The 23,677-nt window shown below is 50.0% G+C and overlaps 3 protein-coding genes across 3 annotated transcripts; all 3 read left to right on the top strand.

Moving 5' to 3' along the window:
- ENH_00062500 (hypothetical protein, conserved) lies at window positions 1-2,244 on the top strand (the record flags this gene model as incomplete). Its single annotated transcript, XM_013582065.1, has 2 exons — window positions 1-1,172; window positions 1,312-2,244. Coding segments are annotated over 2 exons (2,105 nt in total), but the record flags the coding sequence as incomplete, so codon positions are not given.
- Window positions 2,245-5,766: 3,522 nt separating this feature from the next.
- ENH_00062490 (hypothetical protein, conserved) lies at window positions 5,767-9,618 on the top strand (the record flags this gene model as incomplete). The annotated part of the gene is made up of 1 exon (XM_013582064.1): window positions 5,767-9,618. One exon carries the CDS (start codon window positions 5,767-5,769, stop codon window positions 9,616-9,618), a length of 3,852 nt encoding a protein of 1,283 aa, XP_013437518.1.
- A 4,887-nt stretch (window positions 9,619-14,505) lies between these two features.
- Window positions 14,506-20,684, top strand: ENH_00062480 (hypothetical protein, conserved; the record flags this gene model as incomplete). The annotated part of the gene is made up of 14 exons (XM_013582063.1): window positions 14,506-14,885; window positions 15,795-15,885; window positions 16,256-16,814; window positions 17,071-17,206; window positions 17,547-17,619; window positions 17,853-17,921; window positions 18,115-18,251; window positions 18,419-18,527; window positions 18,705-18,846; window positions 19,064-19,176; window positions 19,403-19,526; window positions 19,678-19,750; window positions 20,057-20,348; window positions 20,442-20,684. 14 exons carry the CDS (start codon window positions 14,506-14,508, stop codon window positions 20,682-20,684), a joined length of 2,541 nt encoding a protein of 846 aa, XP_013437517.1.
- Window positions 20,685-23,677: the final 2,993 nt, after the last annotated feature.

Raw genomic sequence — 23,677 nt, 5'->3', positions numbered from 1 at the left:
GGCAGCGGCTCGAGCAGCCGTCGCAGCTCCAGCCGCGGCAGCGGCTCGATCAGCCGCCGCAGCCCCAGCCGCGGCCGCGGCAGCGGCAGCGGCCCCAGCAGCAGCCGCAGCCCCAGCCGCAGCACCAGCCGCAGCAGCAGCAGCAGCAGCAACAGCAGCAGGAAGCGGAGGTGCAGCGGGGTTACCCGCCGCAGCCCCAGCCGCGGCGAAAGGAGCAGGAGCTGCAGCCGCCGCAGGCGGGGGCAAAGGCAGAAGCAGGCAGCGAAGAAGCTGCTGCCAAAAGTGAAAAAAAGTGGGATGAAGCAGAAGCTGCAGAAGGCAAACGAACAGGCGCAAGGCGGAGGAAAGCAGCAGCGCATGCAAGACAAGACGCTGAATTGCTGCTGGCCCGGCACAGCGTTGCTGCTGTGCCTCCTTTTCCTTCACAAGCAGAAGCAGCAGCAATGCAGGAGCTGCAGCAGCCAGAGGTGGACCCCGTGCAGCAGCAGCAAAACCTGCTGCGGCTTTCGAGGAAAGACCTGGGATGCCTGCCCCAGGAGCTGCAGCAAGACGTATCGGAAGCTTCTTCCACTTTGTCGGCGCTGCGGCGACAAGTGGGTGAACAGCAAGAACGGCTTTCGCGGCTCCAAGAAAAAGCTGCCAATGAGGAGAAATCAATAAGTGAAAAGCTTGCCATTTTGAGGGAAACACCAAGGCCGCAAAGACCCACCAGCAACCCTATTTTGCAGCAGCTGCTGCGGCTCCAGGGCAACTTCGATGCGAAACGGCGAAAAATCGATGAGGAAAAGGAGAAGCTGGATGATCTTACGCGGAAGTTGGATGCTATGAAATATTCGCCGCACCAAGATGGGCGCACGGTGCTTTTGTGGCTGCAGCACGCCTGTGGAGGTCAGCAAATTTCAGTTGCTGCTGCTGCTGCTGTTGCAGCAGCAGAGGTTGTTTTGGAAAGGCATTTGGAGGGTTTGGAGCTGCAGGCGACTGCCGAAGAAGCAGCAGCAGCTTCCAGGCTCTATGATTACTTGTGGGAGAAAATGAAATCCTCGAAAGCCCGCCTAAATGACCTCGTGGCGCAGCGAAAGGAAACCCAGCAGTATCGGCAGCAGCAGACACTGGGGCACCAGCTGCGCAGCGAAGTTTCGCGAGCAATCAAGACCATAAGCGAAGCCAGCAAGGTGAGCGCGGGGTCTCACGCTGTGCAAAACCTGGTTCCACCTGGGACAGAGTGGAAATCGCTTTTCTTTGAACTGACCTTAGTAACTTCGCAGCTGCAGCAGCTAGCAGCAGCGGCAGGAGGAAGAGCGTGCTGCGCAGTCTCAGCGGCGGCGGCGGTGGGTGGAAGGCGTGGCCGATGCAGCTGTCAGCAGGCAGCAAACTCAGACGCTTATCGATAAACTCAAAAGCAGCGTTGACTCCGCGAGGGACGTGCTGGGCCAACTCATGCACGGGTCTTCAAGCCAGAAGCCTCAGTCGCAGGGCGAAGCGCTTCTCGACATCGAAACTGTTGAGAAAGTCTTCATTCAGAATGGAGAGGCGCTGCAAGGAGTGCATGAAGGCAAAGGCGAAGATGCAGACTTGGAGTTGTGCCGTGCACTTGACGGCGCTGTGCAGACCTGCCGCAAAGCAGTGGAGTTGCTGCAAGGGTATCTGGATCCTCAGTGGGAGGGACGCAGCGATCGGCTGCAGCAGCAGCTGCTGAGGGCAGCAGGAGAAGTCACTGCTGCAGCGAAGGAATGCGAGGACCTGATAACTACGACTGCCCCCATTTCTTCAAAAGAGCGGCAGAGGCGGGCAAGACTTGAGGATACATTTCTCAGTGCTGTTTCTGTCTTTGTAACAACAGAAGGGATGGCCACCGCCGCACACACTCAGCTGCAGCGTGTTGCTGGCTTGGCTGTGGCGCCGGAGAGGCCCTCAACAGCAGCAGCACGACTCGAAGAGGTCCTGAAGAAAACCAAAGAAGAATTCTTTGGTGCTGTCTTTGCAGTAGGAGGGGCCTGGAATCGGGCAGTGACGCAGTTGTCCCGACAGCATTCATTTTCCGAAGGAAAGAAGCAGAAAGCGGAATCAGAAGGGGACAGTGCAGCAGCAACAAAACATGGAGCGGAGGCAGAACACGCGCAGGAGGCAAGCAAGGCGTTGCAAACAAACGCAAAGACGCTTCTCAAGAAACTGCAAAGCGCTGGGGTTCCTAGAGAGGCGCTTACAGCCCTTTATGAAGCGTCGAAGGATCCCCGCCATCGCTAAAACCTGCAGCAGGATCTGGGCAGCAGCGGCATTGCGATGGGGGCCGAAGTGACAGCAGAAGGACCGCCAGCATGAGCTGCCGCAGGACCTGCAGCTGGGGCACGGGCAATATGTGAAGCATAAGGTGTTGTGGTTGTAATGGAACAGCGAAAAAGAGAGAAAACGATTCGGGGAACCGGCTGAGGCAGCAACGGCAGCAGCCCTAGGCAGAGGCGCCAGCAAAGATATGGCGCTCTGCTTTATATTTGTCAGTAGGTTTTATAATCTTCAGACTAGGTCGACGGAGCACTTGAGTCACGCGCCTCTAAGGAACGTGATAAGTGTAATTTGGTCAACAATGCTTAATGATACACTGAATCTGATAATTTGGAAGGTAGCTCATCAATGATTTCCCTTGTGGCCAATTCACGCTTATTTGAATACACAGTTAAAATGATTAATTGTTTATTTTTTTTGGTCACGACTTATGTGGACGGTTGCCCGTTTGCATGTATGCATTCCAGTACACGCACACCATGATGTGCTGTATGAAACTCCTTCGATTGAAGTAATTACTTGTTCAGTGAGTAAAGGAAGTAGTGACCTCCCTCACTAGTCTATTTTTCCTAGCAATCACATGCGTTTCTGGAGCAAATATGCATGTTGTTTCAGCCTGAATAGGCCTAGAAATGTTGTGTTGTCAAATGCAACACAAGCATTGATTAATCTGAAGTGTTGATTAGTCTAGAATATGCACTGATCTATCGCTTTGAAAACACACGAGATATATCCGTCAGCATTCATATACTGCATGTTTTTATATTTCATCTGGTCACTGTCTTACTTCTTCGCCAACATGCGGAGCTTTCGCGGCAGCCGCTGTGTAACAGCAGCAGATGCCGTTCACGTTTTATCGTAAAAACGTATCCAAAGCCAGAGTATGTGTGGTCCATCTTCGAGTGTCCTTGTGCGAGTTCTTGTTTTGCGTGTACACTTGTGCGAAAGTCTTGCATGCATGTGCTTTTTATTATGATTGTGACTCGCATGTGCAGCATTTTCCACTGTTGCTTGGTGTGTTGTGATTGTTACGTATTCCCTTTGGTTTTATTGGTAGACTAGAACGAGCTACTGCTGAGTCGTGTGCGTTCGTGCACATGTGCATGAATGCATATGCACATATTCTCATTTTGCTTAGGAGCGCGCGAGCCATCTTATACTGTACATGAACAGGCATAACTGGGCAAATCTTTCACTCGATACATTCATTGCGTTTTCATATTTAGGAAGCATAAGCTTCCTATGGTTACAGAAGCAACGTTTCCGCAACATCATTTGAATCTTATAAAAAACACCTCCAAAAGCCTGCGGGCAGCTACTAGAGATGCCAAGGAAACGAAACGACCGAAGCACAATGCAAGTGAGCAAGAATTTAAGTGGGCCAGCAACACGCAGAGTCTGAAGCGGAGCCTTGGAGCCCAGAGCTATGCAGCCCTACTTTAAAAGGTCTTCTTAGACAATACTTCAGTAAGCAAGACTAACACGACGAACCCGTGGTACTGCGGCGAACCTTCTAGTTGCCGAACCCGCCAGATGAGCACGTTGGCATGCAGAGGAGCAGGCGAAAGAGAGCTATATAAAACGGTCGCAACCTTTCAGCTCTCCTGTAACGTGCGTAGTAGGACTCTGGGTGGCAGAGAAAGCCTTGGGTCCAACTGCAACCATGGTCGAAAAGGCAGGCGCCCGTGTGGTGCGTGGCCATTGTCTCCGTGCCAGACTTACGTACTGCAAGCTAGTAGTAGGCACAAGCTTACTTACTATTCCACGCGCTAGGCATGGCGATTGACTGAAAGCACTTGCGGAAGCTTGAGCTCCTCTCACGTTATGAACTTAGGAATGAGACTGCACTGCAGTGGAGTTGTTCGTATCACGCTTTCTGGAGTCGCTTGCTTCCGCTAGGAAGCATAGCTGTGTTATGATCTCAGGGACATGAAAAACATTCAAGGCCTTTATAGACCGTGTCAGCGCGTAGGATGCCTGGTATAACGAAGTATGGCTTGCAGGGCAAGGAGACCCCGTGGCCCATTGCAGCATTAGGCTGCACACGGCGACTAGTGCTAGCCGTTCCTTAAGAGTGTCCGAAATACAATACAGTGGCCAAATTTAAGGCGTTTCGGTGGAGGTTTTGAAAAGCATGCATGCCGATTTGAGCGCCAACAGTGCCCATTGTGTACACAAGCCGTTGCTTTTGGTGTCTAGAGGAGCAAGCGCTGTGGAAATTGATGCTCAGGACCGCAGCAGACACTTTAAGTTTCTTGGTGTGGCTGCCCAAGAAATGCTTCACATTCCACAACATTTCTATGCTAGACTGTGCCAAGGCGTCACTGTTTCATGCCGTAAGCAGCTGTTTTTCGAGTGGGCACCTCGTATTTCATCCCAGCTGCTGAGGATCGTAGTGCTTGTGGCCTTCTAAAACGCATGATTCTGGTCCAGCTACCACAGATTATACAGCTCTAACCCTGAACAGCTGTTCTTTTACCTTTATTTGAGGGTCTCAGTGGACTAACCGGGGACGCTGGGGCCACTTGCACGGTAGAGCCACCAAACGGCTCTACTGGGTTGTTGCTGGGCAAGTTATAGAAAACTAAAAGTAACATCGGGGGCACGCATTCGCTTAGCATCGTGGGTGCCTAAAAGCTTGCTCGAGGCTTTTAAACATAGATACAATGCGGAAGGGCAGCGAACGCGAATTAGAGACAATGCACCCTAGCTGTAGAGGCCAGAAGAAAGCCGTACTCGCGTTTTCCCCTATTGAGTGTTCCCAATTTTCATTGTTGCTTTTAAAAGCACAGGATTATATACGGAGACATTTATTGTTCCGATCCCGCCAGTATTTCTGCAGAACGCATGCAATGCTCCCTAGATTTTGCTGCAGCTCAGGTGGTATTGAGAGAGCACGAATCTACAGAACCAGACTTTACGACACATTGGAAGGCCTAAAAGGCTACAAGACGAACTCCAAAGAAGATGAAGCAGTCCCAAAGATGGAATCAGACGAAAGCGAGCTACCCGCGTGTTCACCGTGCATTCGTCTGTCGTAGTTGTTTGCCTGTTTTCGTCCAATAATTGCGTAGTTATTCAAGAAACATGCGTTATCTAAACACAGTCAAGCGACGTGCGCGGAGTGAAGTTCATTTGGAAGTTGTTGATGGAAAGCAAGTTTCCACTTGTTCACATGTTCTGCAGGGGTGGTGCCGCCAGCTCCCGCGCACCGGTCCGCTCCCTTCTGAGTGCTCAGCTCCAGCCAAGGTCGCTCTCACCTCTTGCGGCTCTTCATCTGAGAAGTCGTGCACATATAGTCAAAGACACATATTAAAGGTTATTTGTTCTGTTTTATCTTTGAAACGGCAACGGAAAGAACATCAGCGCAGCCCCGGTGTGGGGTTGGCATCCTTGGAGGAGCCGCCTCGACGAACCGTGGAGATCTTCCGTTTGTGAACAGTTACAGTTTTATTGAGTGCGTTAAGATGCGTTTCAAAGGTTAAAATGCATCTTTTCTGCGGCTTTACAGCGGTGTTTGCCCTCTTGTTTCCTGGGGATTTCCGCACAGCCGCTGCTGCAGCAACTTCTGCAACTGATCCCCAACATGTACGGGCACAAAGCACGTTTACAGCCTTGAGCATTCCTTCCCGGTCGCCGGGAAGGAGCGATCTTTCAACAAGCTCGTTTATGCTGCCCTTGGATTCGCAGCAGCCACTTACACGACGAAAATTTGGACCCAGATCCCCTGTCAGAAAAGTACTGGCAAGTGATCCTGTCCTCGTCTTGGTATTTTTCGCCTTGGCTTTTTTGATTGCAAAATGTGCGGACGCAATTCGCTCATCAAGTCATTCAGAAGGAGCTCGTTCTTTGGCCGCAGACGGCCAAGACAGCTGCGCCTCTCTAGCTGCTGCCGAAGCTGCTCCGGCTGAAACGAAACCGGCAGCAGGCGAACTACCGCCTGAAGTGCAGCAGCAGCTAAGCATCCTCAAAATATCTGATTCTGACGCCAAAACCCTGACAGAACAAGAGCAATCCAGTGTTAATGATGCATTAACTCGACTGGAACGGCTTATCGGAAATGCTGAAAAAAGGACAGCAGCAGCTAAGGGGTTCCGAGAATCTCTTGAAGAAGATAAAGAAGAACTGGAGAAATTGACTGCAGCAGTAGCCCCAGGAGAGCCCTTGCCGGCCGCTGCTCTGACCTTACAGCGAGATATCGAAAGCGACCTCCCGCAGCTGCAGGAGCTCGAGGCAGCTGCAGAAGCAGCCCAACAGAACCTACGCGACGTGGGTGCCACTGCAGAGCAAGGAGCGTGGGCTCTGCTCGAGTTGGCTGTGCGTGTGTCATCAGAAGGGAATCCATCAGCATCCGCAGTCGCTGCTTTGGCTGCAGCCCGCACAGTGCGGGGAGAACCTCTTTCTTTACCTGCGTTTCCCGCTAGCCCTGCTCTGTTTGCACTGTTTAATCTCAGTAACAGTATGCTGCACTCTCTGAATGAAGCAGAAGCAGCCATTGGCAAGGCCTCCCTGGAAGGGCACACGCCATCAGATATCGCGAAATTATTAAAAGCAGCACATGCAAAAGTGCATGCAGCGAAGCAGATGTCCTCTCAGCTGCGGCTGCTGAATGTCTTCGGCCCCTCCAAACATCTGAGGCACTCTTACAAGCAACTGGAAATACGAATTCGCGCAAAGGAAGCGTCGCTGCAGCAGCAGCAGGCGCAGCAGACGCAATCGCTTAGAAAGCATCGTAAGCAGAAATGTGAGAAAGAAGAGGCTATTTGCACGGAAGCAGAAGCTTCTGCATACGGCCGACAGGTTAAGGAAGCTGCTGAAAAGCTCAGGAATGTCCTGGAACAGCTGGAGCAGGCGGGCAGCAGCACCACGCCGGGGACGCAGCAGCAGCGGAATTTGAATCTTTTGGAAAATCCCTACCAGCTCACAGCAGATGCCTTGAGCCTCTCCGAACGTATAAACACATCTTTTATCTCTGGAACAGATACTGGCGCGACTTTTCAGTCGGCAGTCACCGAAGCAACGGGGCTGATGGGTACGGCCAAGAGCATGCTCGAGCCCCGCTGGGAAAGCAGCTTACATCTCTTGCAGCAGTCGGCAGTAGGGGGAAGAAGCGACTTGGCTAAGGCGCGAGACGCTCTAGAAGATGAGGCCAAAGTAAAGCAGCAGCAGCAGGAGGAGGAACGGAAATTGGGAGAGGAAGCGTCACGGCCAGGGCCGCTGCCAGATCGAACCAGCAGCATCAGCAGCAGCACGAGTAGCTGCAGCAGCTGCAGCAGCACCGGCAGCACCAGCGGTTCTAGCCTCAGTGGTGCCGAGGAGCTTTTGCTATATCACATGCAAAAGGTGGCTCTGTTGGCAAGCGAAACGAAACAACAGAGAGAAGAACTGGGAGTGCTTATTAAATGTTACAAGCCTCATCCTGATTTGGCTTTGCTGCATGATCAGCTTGAGAAAGTCTTTTTGGAAGCAGCAGCAGAGGTAGGAGCTGCCGCAGATCTACTGGTAGACCAGTGGCTCAGTCAGATGGAAGCAGCAGCAGAACAGGAAGCAACAGCAAAAGCAGCAGCAAAAGAGGCAGCGAGAACACGAGCAGGCGGGCAAAAACGAGCGGCTGCAGACAAAGCCATGGCAGCGGCGATTGCGGCAAAGAAAGCAGCTGCAGAAAGGGCTGCAACAGGGTACCGTCACTTACAACGACTTCATGTAGATGAGGCCACCATCTCCAGATTGCAGGAGGGAATGACGAGGTCTCGTGTGATGCCGTCTTCCAGTCCTTTACCTGCGCTGCTGCTGCGCCCCGCACCAGGAGCGCAACCAATCACCAGCCTACCCAGGCAATTAAAAGGCTCTTTCAGACGCAGAAGACTCACAAGAGGTCAACCGCAACTACAATCGTACATCAGTCAGCTGTCCTCCATGGAAGACTCCGAAAGCAAGCTGCACATGCAGACTCCATTGTCTCAGCAGCCTGATCAGGAGCAGAGCACTCTCCAGTCAGGGGACCTGCAGCTGCCGCTGTTGTTTCCTCCGCTGAATGTGAACCAGGAATCCACCCTTGATTTGTCGCAGAGAAGGAGCTCGTCTGGTCTGAGAAGGGTCAACTCTTGGGGCCCCACAGACAAATCTTCAGAGAAGGCCCGTGCGGGGGATCAGCTCGGAACCCACACATGGGGAACCAGCGATCGTACCACAAAGATTCCCACTACTGATCCAGGAACGCAATTCTACGGGTCTCTTGGGACTCGCAGGCCCTTCAGAAAAAGAGTGGAGGAAGAGACGAAAAATCCGGAGAAGGAAACTGGGAAGGAGGCGGAGAAGCAAAGAAAAGAGGAAAAAACAGAAAAGGAAAAAACAGAAAAACGTGAAAACAAAACACGACCAAGGGTTAGGATGCGAATTGGCGCAAACACGGACTCAGACACAGATGAAGATGTGGCAGATGGTCTTTTTGGTTCGATTTCTTCACTTCTGACTCTGAAGGGAACCCCTGCAGTTGCAGATGGGGAGTCTGTCCTTGAGTTGATGATCCTTGATGATTTGGGACAGGCGTCAACAAAAGCCGAAGAGGAGACGGCAGGCGGAACAGCTGAAGCGCTATTAGCAACAAGAGAAGCGGAAATTAGCATAAGCAGCGAAGCAGGGGAGTCGCAGCAGAAAGAGCAATCCTCTGTGGAGACTGTTCGTAAAGAGCCGAAAGACGAATACAAAAAGAAGCGAAAAAAACCCGCACGCCGGCACAACACGGTAGCTATAGACTTCGGTATCTCTTGGGCTCTGGGGGGATCACGAAAGCATCAGAAGGACCTGAAGGATCTGCATGATGAAGAAGAGGTGTCAGGCATTAGTACTGATGAGAGCAACGCTGGGAGCTCGCAGAAGGTGTGGGAGGAAGGGACTTCCTCCAGTCCTGCCGACCAGTGGACTAATCGCCAGCAATGGGGACCTCAGGAACCGTCGGACCAGCGTCGTCGTCGTTGGTCTTTGTTGCACATTCCATTTGGGCATGGTTCGTTAGGCAGAGAAAGACGTGGCAACAAGAAGACCCTTCCAGATGCTGATCAATTACAAACGCAGAGTCTAGAAAGGAAGAACGTGAGGACACGCAGGATAGGGCTCGGGCTGTTCGGCAGATCATCGATTAGGACACTAAATAAGGTAGAAGAAGAACCAACAGGCAAGGAAACAAGAGAAGCAAAAGATGCAGAAAGTAGAACTGAAAGTGAACAAGGGGATGAGACTAAAGGTGGAAGTGAAGGCAGAGAAACAGACAAAAACATCCAGGCTGGAGGCAAAGAGAAGACGAAACACACGGGAAAACACAAACAAAAGCACAGATAAAGACGAGCAGAGACAGAAGGAAAAGGAAAAGCTGCAGAGAAAGACAAGCATGGGCACGGAGACGGATAAATAGAAAGAAATGAAAGCAAGGACAGAACGAAGAACAAAGCTAAGCATAAATATAAGCATACACACGAAAATGTAGGCACATAAAAGTATAAGAAAAAAATCAAACTCAAAGGCAATGGCCCAGGCTATGAAGATTGGCGCAGGCAAACACAAAGTTTGAGGACGGAAAGACACGAGCATGCGAATCAACATGCCAATGAGAATAAAATATGCACGGAGGCATCAAAAATGCAAGGACAAGAAAGAAGACGACGAGGGAGACGAAGAGGGCAAACAAAACGAGGAACGGGTGGAGAAGGACGAACACGAAATTGGAGAGGGAAAGCAAATACAAGCAAGAACACAAACATAGAGACAAACTCTAACATGCAGTCAAACGTATAACAACACGAAGGGAAACACAAAGATGAAGATACACGGGAGAAAAAGTAATAAATTGATGAACCCTCATGACTATGAAAACACCAACGCAAAGGGCTGATGAAGTTACAAGAAACATGAGTAATGTATCAATGCAAAATCACAGAAGGCGACAGAACCCAATTGCCAGAACCCCTGCGCTCCCATTTTTGTCTGCACAAGGGGCCCATTAGTAATGACGGCAGCACCGCTTGAGGTTGTTGCGGCTTATCTGAGGGCTGATTCTTGCCACCCAGTATACCAGCAGGCTGCTATTTTCTTTGTTTTCGGTTGGTTGAATTCTGCTAGTGCCATGCGCTCGCTCATTCTCTGCATTGCGTTGTCGCCCATCTGCTTTTGCTCTTGTCGTTCGTTGCGTGCACGTACATGTAGGTGTGACCATTCGATTATTTGAATTCGGATTAGTACACCTATACATTCATGGGAAGCCGTATGCTATATAGACGCATTTATTCTTATTTCTGTCTGTACGTGCATGTGTGCGCGTACACGAATGTGCATAATGCGGACCATGTAAGTGAATGCGTATATATTATTTGTACATACGGATGCTTACGTACGCATGAATGAACGGATAAATGTGTAGGTGTGCATGCATGTAACCTTGTGAGCATGGCCAAAACATGTATGTATGCAGATTTGCGGGAAACTGCAAAGGTAAGAAAGGCGTGTTCATCTGTTAATATGTGCAGGTGCAAAAAACTACTTAAACGAAGTGAACAGTACGCGAGTGACCAATGTCGCGTATGTGTGCGTGCGCGGATGAACGAATACATATAAGGTAATAAGTGGAGGAGTGTGCAGACAATGTGCGTGGAGCAAGACTATACATAATGTGTATGTATTTACGCGCATGGCATTGTGTGTACACACTCACAATGCCATGCTATTCGTGCATTCCTGCAAACAAGTACATGTCAAAAATGTACACACTCTTTACGAATCTATGTATATATTTGATCAACGGTCCCTTGTTGTATGCGCTCCTGCGTGTACTTGCTGAAAAAGCTTCGGCATTTCCTGCATCAGATGCAGGTGCACATGAATGTATATCTGCACACGCGCACTGTACGCAGCTGCGCAGATGGAGTGTATTTACATACACGGTGTGTGTTCGTGTACATGTGCGTGCATATGTTTGTACTCTACAGCAGCACGCACGTGTGCATTTACCCGCAATATAAATACCTGCATTATGCACGTTTGTGAAAACGATGTACGTGCGTGTATGCTATGTATGAACAGCTACCTGAAGCCAAGTATATGTAGGTGGAGCTTTATGTGCGTGGGAAAATGCAGCAATGCTTATTCGTACCTTTTAACCTACGCACAAATATACAGAAAATTGCTTATGCATTACACATATTTCTGTCATACATGCATATATGTTTCTGTGCGCAGATATACAAATCACTTACAAAACGTGAATGTACACATTTGTTCATGCGCGTGTATATTTTTGTAGTTGGATGTGGAAGTATTCATGAGCTTGCGTGCGTACGTATTAGCATGCATGCATGTTTATTTACATAGTACATGCTGTACACCGTGTGTCTGTGTGCGTTTACGCATTTTATGTATGCTTGTTTATGCGCGTGTACGAAAATCTGCAAGTACGTATTCATGTATACATGCATGCATGCATGTGTGGGAATATAGGTGTGCATGTAATTCCATGGGTGTACATGTATGTGTACGTACATGAATATGCTTCCGCATGCGTTTACATGATCTCGCTCATGTATCCGTATGCCAGCAAGTACATGTTGATTTGAATATGGACGAATTCTATTTTTGGCTAAATCTACAGGCCTGTCTTTTGTGTCGGTACTTAAACAAATTTTGCGGCGGCAGCAGCATCAGCAGTAACTTCTGCAACAGCCGCTTTTCTGCGGCTTCAAAAGTGCAATGCGCTTTCCCTGCCAGCCCTTGAAGCACGTACTGCTGCTGCCGCCGCAACAGCGGCAGCTCCAGCATCGCTTCCAGCAACAACGGCAGAGCTTCTACAGTAGAAGCTGCTGCGGCAGCAGCTTTTTTCGTTACACAACTTTTGCTGCTTGACTTTTCGCTGCTGAAATTTTTTCAAGATAAACAAGTGAACAGGCAAGACTATTGAAGAGTTGAGTGCCTAAATCAATGGGTTCGCAGGAAAATAGCGTATCTAGAAAGGACAATCAATTTGCAGTTGGGGCAGCAAATGCATCATACTTTCCAAGTCTCCATATTAATGAAATAGCGGGCATTCAAAAATCTGTAATATGAGTGGGCGAGCAGTGTGTAGACGGACTGCGTGTTCATGAAAATGTGCAAACGTACACAGTACATGAAGAAGAACCTACTATATGCATAATCACCAGCGAATTCATGCGCAGCTAAAGAAGGCTTTATCTGTATGCGAGAAAGCGAGCTCCACTCGTGGAACGAACAAGTACAAAAGCGCAGCAAGGTTAAAATGCATGGAGAATAAAGAGTTGAAGGGGAGATAATACGCGAAACAAACGTGCGAAATTGGCACTGGGAGCCCAGAGAATTGAGGCGGAAGGATACAAAGCAGAAGAGGGAATCGACCTCTGGAGTGAAACAGACTTTGCCCGCATGAGTTTATCTGAAGTGGAGATTCTGCAACAAGATTCCGCTGTCAAGATAAAATCGATGTACTGAGCGGGGATCCTTACAAAGAGTGACTTGTAGATAACAGAGTTAAACCTGAGGCAACCTTTGGCTGGGTACGTTTAAGGCTAAATTTTTGCAGGCTGCCACTCGTTTCAGTAGAAAGAATTTGCTTTCTAGCGTCAGACCTTGCTTTATTTTCCTTTGAAGCTGCAACTAAAGTTTGCACCTCCAACAAATTCCTTTCTTCTGGACTTCCTTATGACATCTTCCGAAAGGGTAAGGCCCCAGGCTAGTACTTTGTATGCGCTTACTCAAGATACGGCTTGCTCTTATCTTCAGCGCCTGGAAATCCTCAAACAACAATAGCCGCACCCGCAGGGTACGGTGCGCCAACCACAGTCCAAGTGCCGCTTGCCGAGCGACATAAATGGAATAGCCGGCGGCTGTCCGGGCTGTTGAAAGTGATTTACGCAACAAGGCACTTCTGTATCCAGGGCTACTTCGTCTATTCATGGCCTGCGAGAATTTCCGGTGTGGACAGCCACACCTAGGCACAGGCCTTACACATAAGTGAGAACGCCTCAATCCGTGCTTTGGATGCTTTTGCCCAGCCCTATGTAGAAGCTGAAGCTAGAGTTCGCAACTTCAGGAAGTATCGTAAGGTGAGCTTCAGCGGCAGGGCGGCGAAGCTACTGTGTTCTCCCGCAGTCCTGGAGATAGTGCCAGAAGCGACAGATGTTGAGAGCAAGTAAGCAGCGGTTCCAAACAAAGCCTCAAAGGTGTCCCCTACCTCTGATAACGCAAATGTCACGAGTTTGCCTGTTCTGGAAGAACTGTCTTGGCCATATTGAATTAGTTTACCTTGTGAACTTTTGAAGGGCCCCTTTAAGGAACGGGGAGGACCATGCAGACAGCCTAATTAATAGGCAGTGACATCGGAGTTGCTGGATTTCAAAGAGTTACGTAGGAGCACATACAGTGAAGTATCAATTAGTCGGCTCAGGTATGCCGGTAGCAAGGTACACCAGCGAGAGAGATACGACGGAATCCGGGAATTTGGCGTCTAGCCAGTAAGTCTCACCGCACGGCTCACCAGCGTTACTATTGCTGCAGAAAACAAAATAAATAGGCCAAAATTTTAAATTTTATGGCATAAACCCGAAGCTCTGGCGCATAACGTGTAAACCCTTAGCTGTAAACCTTGGCTCCACCCCTCATTGAACACAGCCCCATAACCCCACTGCGCTTAGTTGCCCTTTTGAGCCGTGTGCGGAATACTTCTCCAGCGGTTTTTATTTTCAAATTCCAAACGTGTAGCGCTAAAGCCTTAGCGCGAAACCTTAGACTGTAGGCACTGACCGCTCTGGTGTGTGGGGTCCCTATGCAGTTTGCAGGGAACCCCCGCCTTTGTCTTCTTTAATTCGCCCAGGTTAATTCCCTGCATTTCCTTTTCCTTTGATTTCCGTTTTTCATTGCACCTGCTTGTGCTGCCTTGCTACAATTCAGCAGCGCGTGGGCTCACCGTTGCCTTCAACAAAACCGAGGGGCTAACAACTGCGGGTTTAGAGCAGCCGCGGAGCACAGCCCGAAGCCCTAGACCCTAGACCACAGCTTAGGCTGTAGGGTCTAGGTCTTGGGTCCAGGGTGTAGAATCTGGTTAGCACGACGGCCTGGCGATGCTTGCGGAGCTACTAGCCCGGCCTGGCGGCAACAACAGCACGAGCAGCAGCATCGACAGGAGAAGCAACCGCCCTTGACCTTCACAAAGCAACTTCCCCAGCTGCAATGCAGCCACCGAACTTGCCGCCGCAGCAGCAGCTGCACCAGCAACAGCAGCCCGTGATGTGTGGGGGGGCTCCCTACGGGCAGCTGTCCGCGCCTCATCAGCAACAGCTGCCACCACAGCAGTTACCGCAACAGCAGCAGCAATCAATGCCTCCTCAGCAGCAGCAGCAGCCTCCGGCTCCTGCTCCGAGCCCACCGCCTGGTTTTCCTGCTGCAGCGACACCTCGGTTTCTGTTTAATTTAAGTGCTGCTGCTTTCACGCTGCATACACAAACTCAGAGAGGCCCTCCCCCGACTCCGCAACAGTTGCAGCAGCTGATTTATCCGCCAGAGCCAGTTATGTTGTGTGTGTTGGGCTCGTTTACACGGAACAAAACAGTGTGAGACACGAAATCTAAAGATATGACGCAGGGAGATCAATGCCAGCTGCTAGCAAGCGGTCAGCAGCAGCTGCTCAGCCAACAGAAACAGCAGCGGGGTCACCATCAGTACTGGCTCCAACAGCAACAAAAGCTGCGGCAGAACCCATCAAGGGAAGCGCAGCAGCGAAGGCAGCAGCAACAAATGTGTGCTTCTGCTTCTCAGGCTGCAGGTGACGGACGGCCAGCTTTTCTGTCGAATTGCTTCAGCGCAGCCGCCGCCGCTTCAGCAGGAGCAGCAGCAGCAGCAGCCAGACAGCGCACAGGCAGCAGAGGCGCGAATGTCTCTAGCTGCGAATCAGCTCAGGGGCCGTTTACTGCTGTTTGAACGGCTTAGCTTGGCTCTTACTCCTAAGTAAGTCTATATGCCAGTGCTTTCACTACTGGCTGCCGCGTGCCTCACCTCTTTGCTCTCACGCCTGTTTCTTCTCTGTTTACTGACAGTTGTTGAACTGTTCACACTGCTTTTTTCGTCATGCCGTGCCCGTTTCGCACGCGTTGTCCGCTTCTTTTTGTACATACACATATCTCCCTCTTCTTCCCTGAAGTGACGTTTGGTAATCGCCCGTAATCTGCTTTCATCTTATTCGCGTGCTTGCATTCCCTGTCAGTTGCCTCTTTGTCTTTAGCTGCATTTTCCCGCTTTTCTGCACGTGCACTGTGTCTGCAGAGACGTTTTTCTATTTCTAATTTTTTGTAGCTCATTAATTATCTGCCTGCATTTTTGCAGCACATTTGCACCACAAATTTGATTGTAGCAGTGACCCCGTGCGAGAAGTGCACGTTTGTCAAGATTTTTGTACGCACAAACTTCTACTCATTTATACCTATAGTTTTATTTACTCATTCATTTTATGTATTTGTACTTAGGGGAAAATCTGTTATCCTGGCACGCGCCTTCCGTCCTTTAGAGGGAGACTTTTCCCACCTCGTGCCACAGCTACTCACTTCCTGTCCTGAAGTGAGCTGCTGCTGCTACCTTTCCAGTTGTTGCTGCCGCTGTTGCTGCTGATGCCGATACGCATCAAGGTCATGATGCTGGTGCTGCTGCCAAAGTTGCTACTGGTGTTTCCGCCACTGTTATAGAGGATGTAGTTGCTGCTGCTGTTAGTTCTGCTGGCAGTGGAAATGGCGCTACTATTGCAGGATGCATTGCTGCTGATGCAACCATGCCTTGCCTGTGTGTCACTGCCGTTGTCGATGCTTTTGCTGCTCCTGCTGCTGTTCTTGTTCCTACTGCGGCTGTTACTACTGCCCCTCTTAATGCTTTTGGTTTTCCTGATGCTTCTGTTGTTTCCGGTTCCGGTGCTGTTGCGGCTGTCTCTTCGTAGGTTGCACTTCCTGCTTTCCCCCCGCAGTCTTATGCACAGAATCAAGGAGACCGACAACAACAGCAGCAGCAGCAGCAACAACAACAGCAGCAACAGCAGCCGCAACAATTACAGCCGCATGGGCAGATGCCGCAGCAATCTATGCCATATGGGGCCCCGCAGCAATCGCTGCAGCAACAACAGCAGCAGCCGTCGTATCTGCAACAGCAGCAGCCGCAGCCGTACGGTCAGCATCTACCGTACGCTCAACAGGAGCAGCTACTGCCCCCGCAGCAGCAACAGCCGCCATATGGACAACAGCAGCAGCCATACGGGCAAACACCGCCACCTCAGCCGCAGCAGCAGCAGCAGCAGCAGCAGCAGCCCATGAATCCCTATTTGCCGCCGCAGCAACAGCAGCAGCGACAGTTGGCACCCCAGCAGCAGCCACAACAACATCAGCAGGTGTATGGACCGCCACCTACAGCTTACCAGCAGCCCTTGCAGCAACAACAACAGCAGGGAGAGGGAGACACGTACGGTCCAGTACGTGGAGCGACACATGGCACTGTCCAAAGGGGTGAGCTGGTACTGCTTTTGTTGCTGCTGCTGGTGGCGCACTTGTTGCTGCTGCTCCTGAAGATACTGCTGCTGTTGATGCTGCTGAAGAGGCGATCTCCTTAGTTTGTTTTTTGGAGTTTGTGCGTCTGGCGGTCTACTTTTGTCACTGCCCTAGACTGTGCTTTTGCATACTGTTTGCCTTCCCGTGTTTATACTTGCTCCTTTAGTTATCATATTTTAGCTCTGTCTCTGTTTCTGTGTTGTGTCTTCTGCAGCCCTGCCATATGGCCAGCCTGCCACTGCTGCAAGTGCTGCTGTTGCGGGTCGTGCGCCTGGTGATGCATTCGTGGCCATCAAGGATCTCTCTGCGTATATCACGAGATGGACTATTCGGGGGAGAGTAGATGCAAAGTAAAGCTTGTGCTTTTACCACTGCTTTGCTGCCTCCTCTCTTTCGTCTTAAATGCCGTTTGATTCTTTCCCGTCGTGCGCGTTTTCCTGCTTCCGTTCCTTTTTCGCAGGTTTTTCTTCGTTCGTCTGTAGTGCTCTGTCGTTCTTGTACATGTTTGCTCTTGCGGGTCGTTTTGTGTGTTTTGCTCCGTTTTCATAATGCGCTCTTGACGCTACTTTTTTTGCGTCATCTGGAAACGCTCTTTTCTGCGTCTATCGATGGATTATTCACTTAAGTTTCATGTTCACGTTTTAAGTCCTTTTTGTATTCAAATTTTACTTAATTTTGGTCTTTATGCAGAGGGGAACTGCGCTCTTTTACAAACGCAAGAGGCCCGGGGCAAGTGTTCAGCCTGGAGATCAGGGATAAAGATGTAAGCACTGTTATTTCTCCTGGTGCAACAGCAATTCTTTCTCGTACAGCTTTGCCTGCGTCTGTTGCCTTTGCCATAAAGACTGGGGTGCTGCTGCTGCGGCAGCGCCAGTGCTGCCGCTTAGAGAACCATTTGCTGCACCAAAAATAGCTTTAGCAGGAGCAGTAACAAGAGCAACAGCGGTTGAGGACGAACCTATACAGTTTGTGCATCTGCTGCGGCTGCTCCTGCAGGGTGTAATAAGGGCATCATTTTTTGGTGCTGCAGCAGAGCGGTTCTATGCGCAGCTGGAAGAGGGCAAAGTAAGCATGGCGTTTGTTGACACTGTTGCTGCAACCATGATTATTACTGCTGTTGCTGTTCCTCTCCTGCATAATGTTGCTCCACCTCGTTTTTTGCTGTTGAGGCAACTGTCAGTGCTATTTCAGTCGCTGTCGCTGCCGCTACTTTCTGTTGCCGTTCTTGCTGCTTTTGTTGCTGCTATTGCTGCTGCAGGTATATTCGTTCAAGGGTGGGCACGTGAAGCCGAAGAATGAGCGATTCAACAAAACGCCCCACCCATACGAACTGACATTCGATGAGAAAGCAGTAATAACAGAGATACAAGAAACACCAGATATACCTTTTGTCGCGTATGTCACTGTTGCTGCTGATGCTGCTGGCTCTGTTGATATTGCTGATGGTGTAGCTCTCTCTGGTCTTTCTATTTTTGTTTTGTGCCAATGACGTTTGTGCTGCTTTTCTTTGATGCTGCTACCCTTGCAGCGTAGTTATGTGTTTTTGCATTCGCTGGTTTCAGTACTCCTCTGGTAACCATAAAGTCTCTGGAGGCCGCGGAAGTTGGGTCCGTTGTTTCTGTCATTGGGGTAGTTCATGACTTCAAGGATGTACAAACCATCACACTCAGAGTCAGTGCTCCTGTAGCCGCTGCTATAGGCGTCGCTGTTGCGTTCGCCGCTGGCAGTGGTATTGCTGCGTCTGCTGCACTCGCTGATGCCGATGCCTTTTTTGATTGTGGGAATGCCACTGCTACTGCTACCGCAGCCACATCTGGAGCTTCTGCCATTGTTTGAGATATGGCTCAGGCTTCGGGGCAGCAGAAGGAAAAGAGAGACATACACCTGGTAGACGAGGACGGTGTTTCTGTCTGCCTTACGCTGTGGGGGCCCCGCGTTCATTGCCTAAGCCCTGAGCAGTTCGCCAGCAAGCCCATTGTTTTAGTCAGAAGTAATCAAATCTTGCACGTTTTTTCATAAATCCCATAAAAATGCCTGCAGAGGTGGCTCTCCAGCTGGCTAGCTAGTCGCTAGGAGTCGCTAGGTAGCCAGCCAGCAAGCTGACTGTGCTGCCTATTTGGATAGTGGAGATATGGAGCCGCCACTGCGTGTCTGAAGACTGGGACAGTCCATAGTGTAGGCTTCAGGGTTTAGGATTTGTGTTGCAGACGCGAAAGTGGGAGAATGGGGAGGGAAGAAGCTGGAGTGGCAAAGCAGCACGAGACTTGACACTGCTGTGGATACTCCTGAGGCAAAGAGACTTGCCCAGTGGTGGGCTCAGGTAAAACTGACGCCCTAGAGTGGCTTTAGGGCATAGATTTTAGGGTTTGGACTTAGATGCTGTAGTTGCCGATGCGTCCGCCAGCAACTATAGCATCGCTTGTGGGTCCACCTGCCTGTGCTTCCTTGCCCTCCGTTGTGTTTTCTTGCATCACGTTATTTTATATGGACTGTTGTTTACTGCCCACATGCGCACAGCTTATCTGCTGTTGCTGCTTCTGCTGCAGACAGGCAGCAGCTGCAGCAGCTTCCCTGCTCTCGCGGGCGGCCTCGGCGGCCCTGGTAGAAATGAGCCACTCAAAACTTTAGACAGAATATCTCAAGAAGCAGCACAGGCAGACCCGGCGCTTTGTAAGTTGCTGTTGCTGCCTCCGCTGCTACTGGCACCGGTGCTGCTGTTACTGTTAGTCCTTGCATAAGCCATCTTCCGCTGTTGGCAGATTTTGGGGTGCCTTTCTGCAGTCTGTTTAGCTACAGTTGCTGCTGCTGCTGCGGTTTTCAGTGTCTGAGAAGGGCCTTTTCTTTTCTACCATCGCCACCATCGAGAGAATTGCGGACGACAGGTTCTCATGGCCGTAAACCCCAAGCACTGAGCATTGAGCATTCCATCTCAAAATTTCGTTCCTCTTCCAGGGGCTTTAGATGATGAAACCCTTACTAACAAGGGATACCCTCGCAAGTGGAGTCTTCTGCACGGATAGCAGGGATCTATTTGCTTTTTCCAATATTGCTGCTGCTACCAGTTCCCCTGCTCCTATCGCTGCTGTTGTTCGGGTTGGTGCTGCTGCCACTGCTGTTTCATCAACATTTTTATCGTTTTTGACCTTGTAGCTCGCTGTTTTTGCTTTGTTTCCCTTACCGTTGCTTTACTGCTGCCGCAGGGCATGCCCAGACTGTCGGAAGAAGATGCAGCAGATGCAAGAGGGCGACCCCTCTAGCATGTGGCAGTGCAGCAGCTGCAGCAAGCAATGTAACGAGCCTGTGCAGACATATCTGTTGAATATGACATTAGCAGACGGCAGCGGGAGCATTCGGGTTTCGGTCATAGGGGAGAAAGCAGAAGTGCTTATGGGCCCCATCAAGGCAGCGCAGCTTAGGGACATGCAAATCCAGCAGAGCCTCGACAACAGAGGACGCAGCTTCAATGATGTATTCGCAGACGCGTCACTCACCGTAAAATTTGAGCCCTAAGTCCCTGTGCAGGAGTGTCTTGGCCTAACAACAAATGCACTGAAGGTGCAGCTTGTTTGCTTTTTGGGCTCTCAGACTGGGGATCAGGGTTGCTCGGAAAGGCATGCAGACTTCGATCGCGGGGTTGTTATGGGATGTGCGTTTGGTGTTCAGGAGTGGCTGTTGAAGTTGCGAGCTGCATCTGAGACATATCTGGACGAAAGCAGAATTAAGTTTCGAGTCATTGCTGCAGAGCCCCTTCAGCAGAGACTGAAGGAAGCGACCAGCGAGAACATAAGCATCACAGAGCGCATACTTAACAGCAAGCTCAAGTCCTAACAAACGCTACACTATAAACCGTAGGCCATAAACGTTCAAGGGTCGTTTGTGGTCAAGAGTTCAAGGTCAAGCGCAAAACAGTGTAACTATTGTAAGCTGTAATTAAGCTTGAAAGGCTCATATTTTTGGGTTTATGTCTTATCTTCCGCTCGCCATACCCGTGCCCAGGCAGCCTTTGGAGAAATAGCAAGCTTATTGACCTGACAGTAGTGTTTGGACATGAACTGTAATTTTCTTCTCGCATATGAGTTTCGGCTCTTCTGCATTTACTCGTTCTTCACTATCTGTTGGTTTGGTCATTTGCGCTCCTTGCCGTATAGTTTCCTAGCTGGCGACGACTCGCCAAACACTGCCGGATGTAGTGTCCAGATTGTGACTTCGTAGGTTTGTTTTTAGTTACAGATAACTTGCTTGGGGGGTTCAAGCGCCGCGAAAGCAACATAAGGTGACCCAGGCGCCCTGAATGCCTGTACGATTTAGAATATGAATATTAAATGGTGACTAGTGCCATGCACTCCGAATAATTGGTGTTCTGCAAACACAAACTTGGAGTCTGAGAGACTCAAGAGCACTAGGGAATGTGGGGAAAGGAACTGCATTTTGGTCTAGCTGAAAGAAACATTCTACCTGCTAACGGGGACCGAGCCGAGGAGATTTAGCGCAGCGAGCTCCTCCACAAACAGTATGTCGAAGAAACCTTGAGTTTAGGACGCTTGATGTAGGACCCCGTTATGCAACTTATTAGGATGCTGGAAACGGCGTAAGCTTTTACTTTCAATACAAGTTGGGGATTTACGTGCATTGCAGTGGGTGTACTTGTATTGAAGTAGGAGGGGGTGATGGCTTGTCTGATGCGGCTCGCCCGAAGAGCCCTGGCGTGCAGGCGCACGACCTGGTTGGGAGGATGGGGAGCGTGGAAGTGGACTGCGCCGGGAAAGCTCCCCGTTTCTTCCTGGCTGCTTTTGTTCTTTCAAGTTGAACTTTTCGCGTATCGCGGAGCCACTGCAGGGTTGTATCCTCCATAATACCATTTTGTTCGCGGTCGCTCCTATACAGAAAGCTTTGCTCGATACTGCGATCAGTGATTAAGGCATCTTTTCCTCGTCGACTATCGCACTTCCCTGATCCATCCAGGTAACGGTCACTTGCAAAGACGATAAGGTCGCTGAACGCAAATATGTTTCTACTTGGCTGCAAGGACAATTATCGTAATGTGCTGGATGACAACAGCAGAACTCTTCGCCACATGGAGGAGACGACTGCGACCGGCAGAGGCACACCCGCACGCTTCGCGTTTCATTTAAGCTCATATTCTTATGAGGGCGATTGCCCTTAGGCCAATATGTGTAATGCACGGCCTGTTTGTTTTTGGAGTTTTGTGCGTTCTCCGTACTACGCCTAGCTGCCTCACTCTCACTTTGGAAAGTGGCGTTGGGTCCCGTAGAATGACGAGGAGGAAAGCGCCAGCCAGTGTCTCCCGCAGGGTCATTCTGCCGATTTTTAACAATGCCACTCTAGTCACCATACGTTTCTCACAAAGCCGACTTACCTTCAGAAACACTAAGGACCCATGAGCTCTCTGCAATTCATACGAAACGCTTCTACGCCACCTGGCGTCAGCGCAACCGAGTGCAGATGTGGCGATTCACAGTCAAGCTGCACACTATCCTTGTCTCAATTGCTCGGATTTCTGGTGGTTTGCATCTTCTGGGCAGCTGCCCGTTAACAAGCCTTGACAAGGCCACAAACCTTGAGGGCTGTGATATCAGCAGGCTTTCTCACTACGGAGATTGATTACTCAGCGAGAGAGCACTCAAAACTTTTGATTTGTCGTTAAGCCACCACACTGCACAAGTAGACCACGGCAACGCCGCCCGCGTCCTAGTTGGCCATCAAGGAATGTCTGGGAATGTCAAACTCAAAACACTTCCGAGAGTGACTCTCATGCAGAGGTGATATACTAAAATCGTGTCTATCGGAATTGTATCTTGCTGCTGGGCGCGTTCTTAGACGTTTCACGAGTATGTAGCACTATGCAGAAGGCCGCCTACCACTGCCTTTGCAGCAGATGCACATTCGAGGCAAACGAAGTGTCCCCGAGTCTGACTTTCTATCCTTGTGCGTTTTTTTGTGTCTTTCTTCTTATCACCTTGTTCATCTTATGTGGCTGTGGTCTCGAGGCCTTTTTCCTTGTCCACCTTATTCTCACTGCCAGGTTGCCTGCCTCAACGTCTCGATTTTATTTCTGTTCTACTAACCTCAAGAACAGAACCAAAAAGAGTTAAAGGAACTAGGGCGAGGCAAAACTGAAATCACATGCCTAAAGATGAAATGCAAATAGAAGAGGCCATCGGCATGACAAGCGGCCGCCTTTTTCCGTAGCCTTCGCCGTGCCACATTTTTGTTCATCCTCTTTTGTCGCACTGCTTTGGCTTTGTTTTCTGTCCAGCCAGGCCAAAGCTTCACGCTTCTGTGCCTTGTCCTCCTCTTTCCTGGTACCGGAATTTCGGCGTTGTCTCTTCTTTGGCTCTGCTGTGTATTTTTTCTTCTATTTGAACCGAAATACTACACGAGGAACAAAGGAAGAATCTTCTGTACCTGCGTTTTTGTTTCTGTTCATGTTTATCCCCTTCCAGATCTGTCTTTATGCAGTTGCCATTTCCCGTTATTCCTTTCATCAACACCTTGTTTCAGCTATTTTTGTTTCCTTAATGCTGTGACCTTTCTGGCTTTATAGTTGCTCCTGCCCCCACACTTTCCGAGATTGTTGCTTGTGCCTTCACCTTACTGTTTCCCGCACGTTTGTCCTTGTTCCAGTCCGTATATTTGCCTTTGCTTTCTCTGCATATTTTTTTGCGTCTTGGAGCCCTTTAATATGTCCCTCTACTGTAATGTCTCTTCATGTAGGTGTGCACTTACGTGCAGTGATAGAGACGCATGCATGATTCGTTACGTGCTGAACAAACGTGAAATTAATGTACGTACATACAATT

This window comes from Eimeria necatrix, genomic scaffold (genome assembly GCF_000499385.1).
Source record: "Eimeria necatrix Houghton genomic scaffold, Enh_scaff550, whole genome shotgun sequence".
Classification (NCBI taxonomy): domain Eukaryota; phylum Apicomplexa; class Conoidasida; order Eucoccidiorida; family Eimeriidae; genus Eimeria; species Eimeria necatrix.
This window is presented reverse-complemented; position numbering and strand designations above follow the sequence as displayed.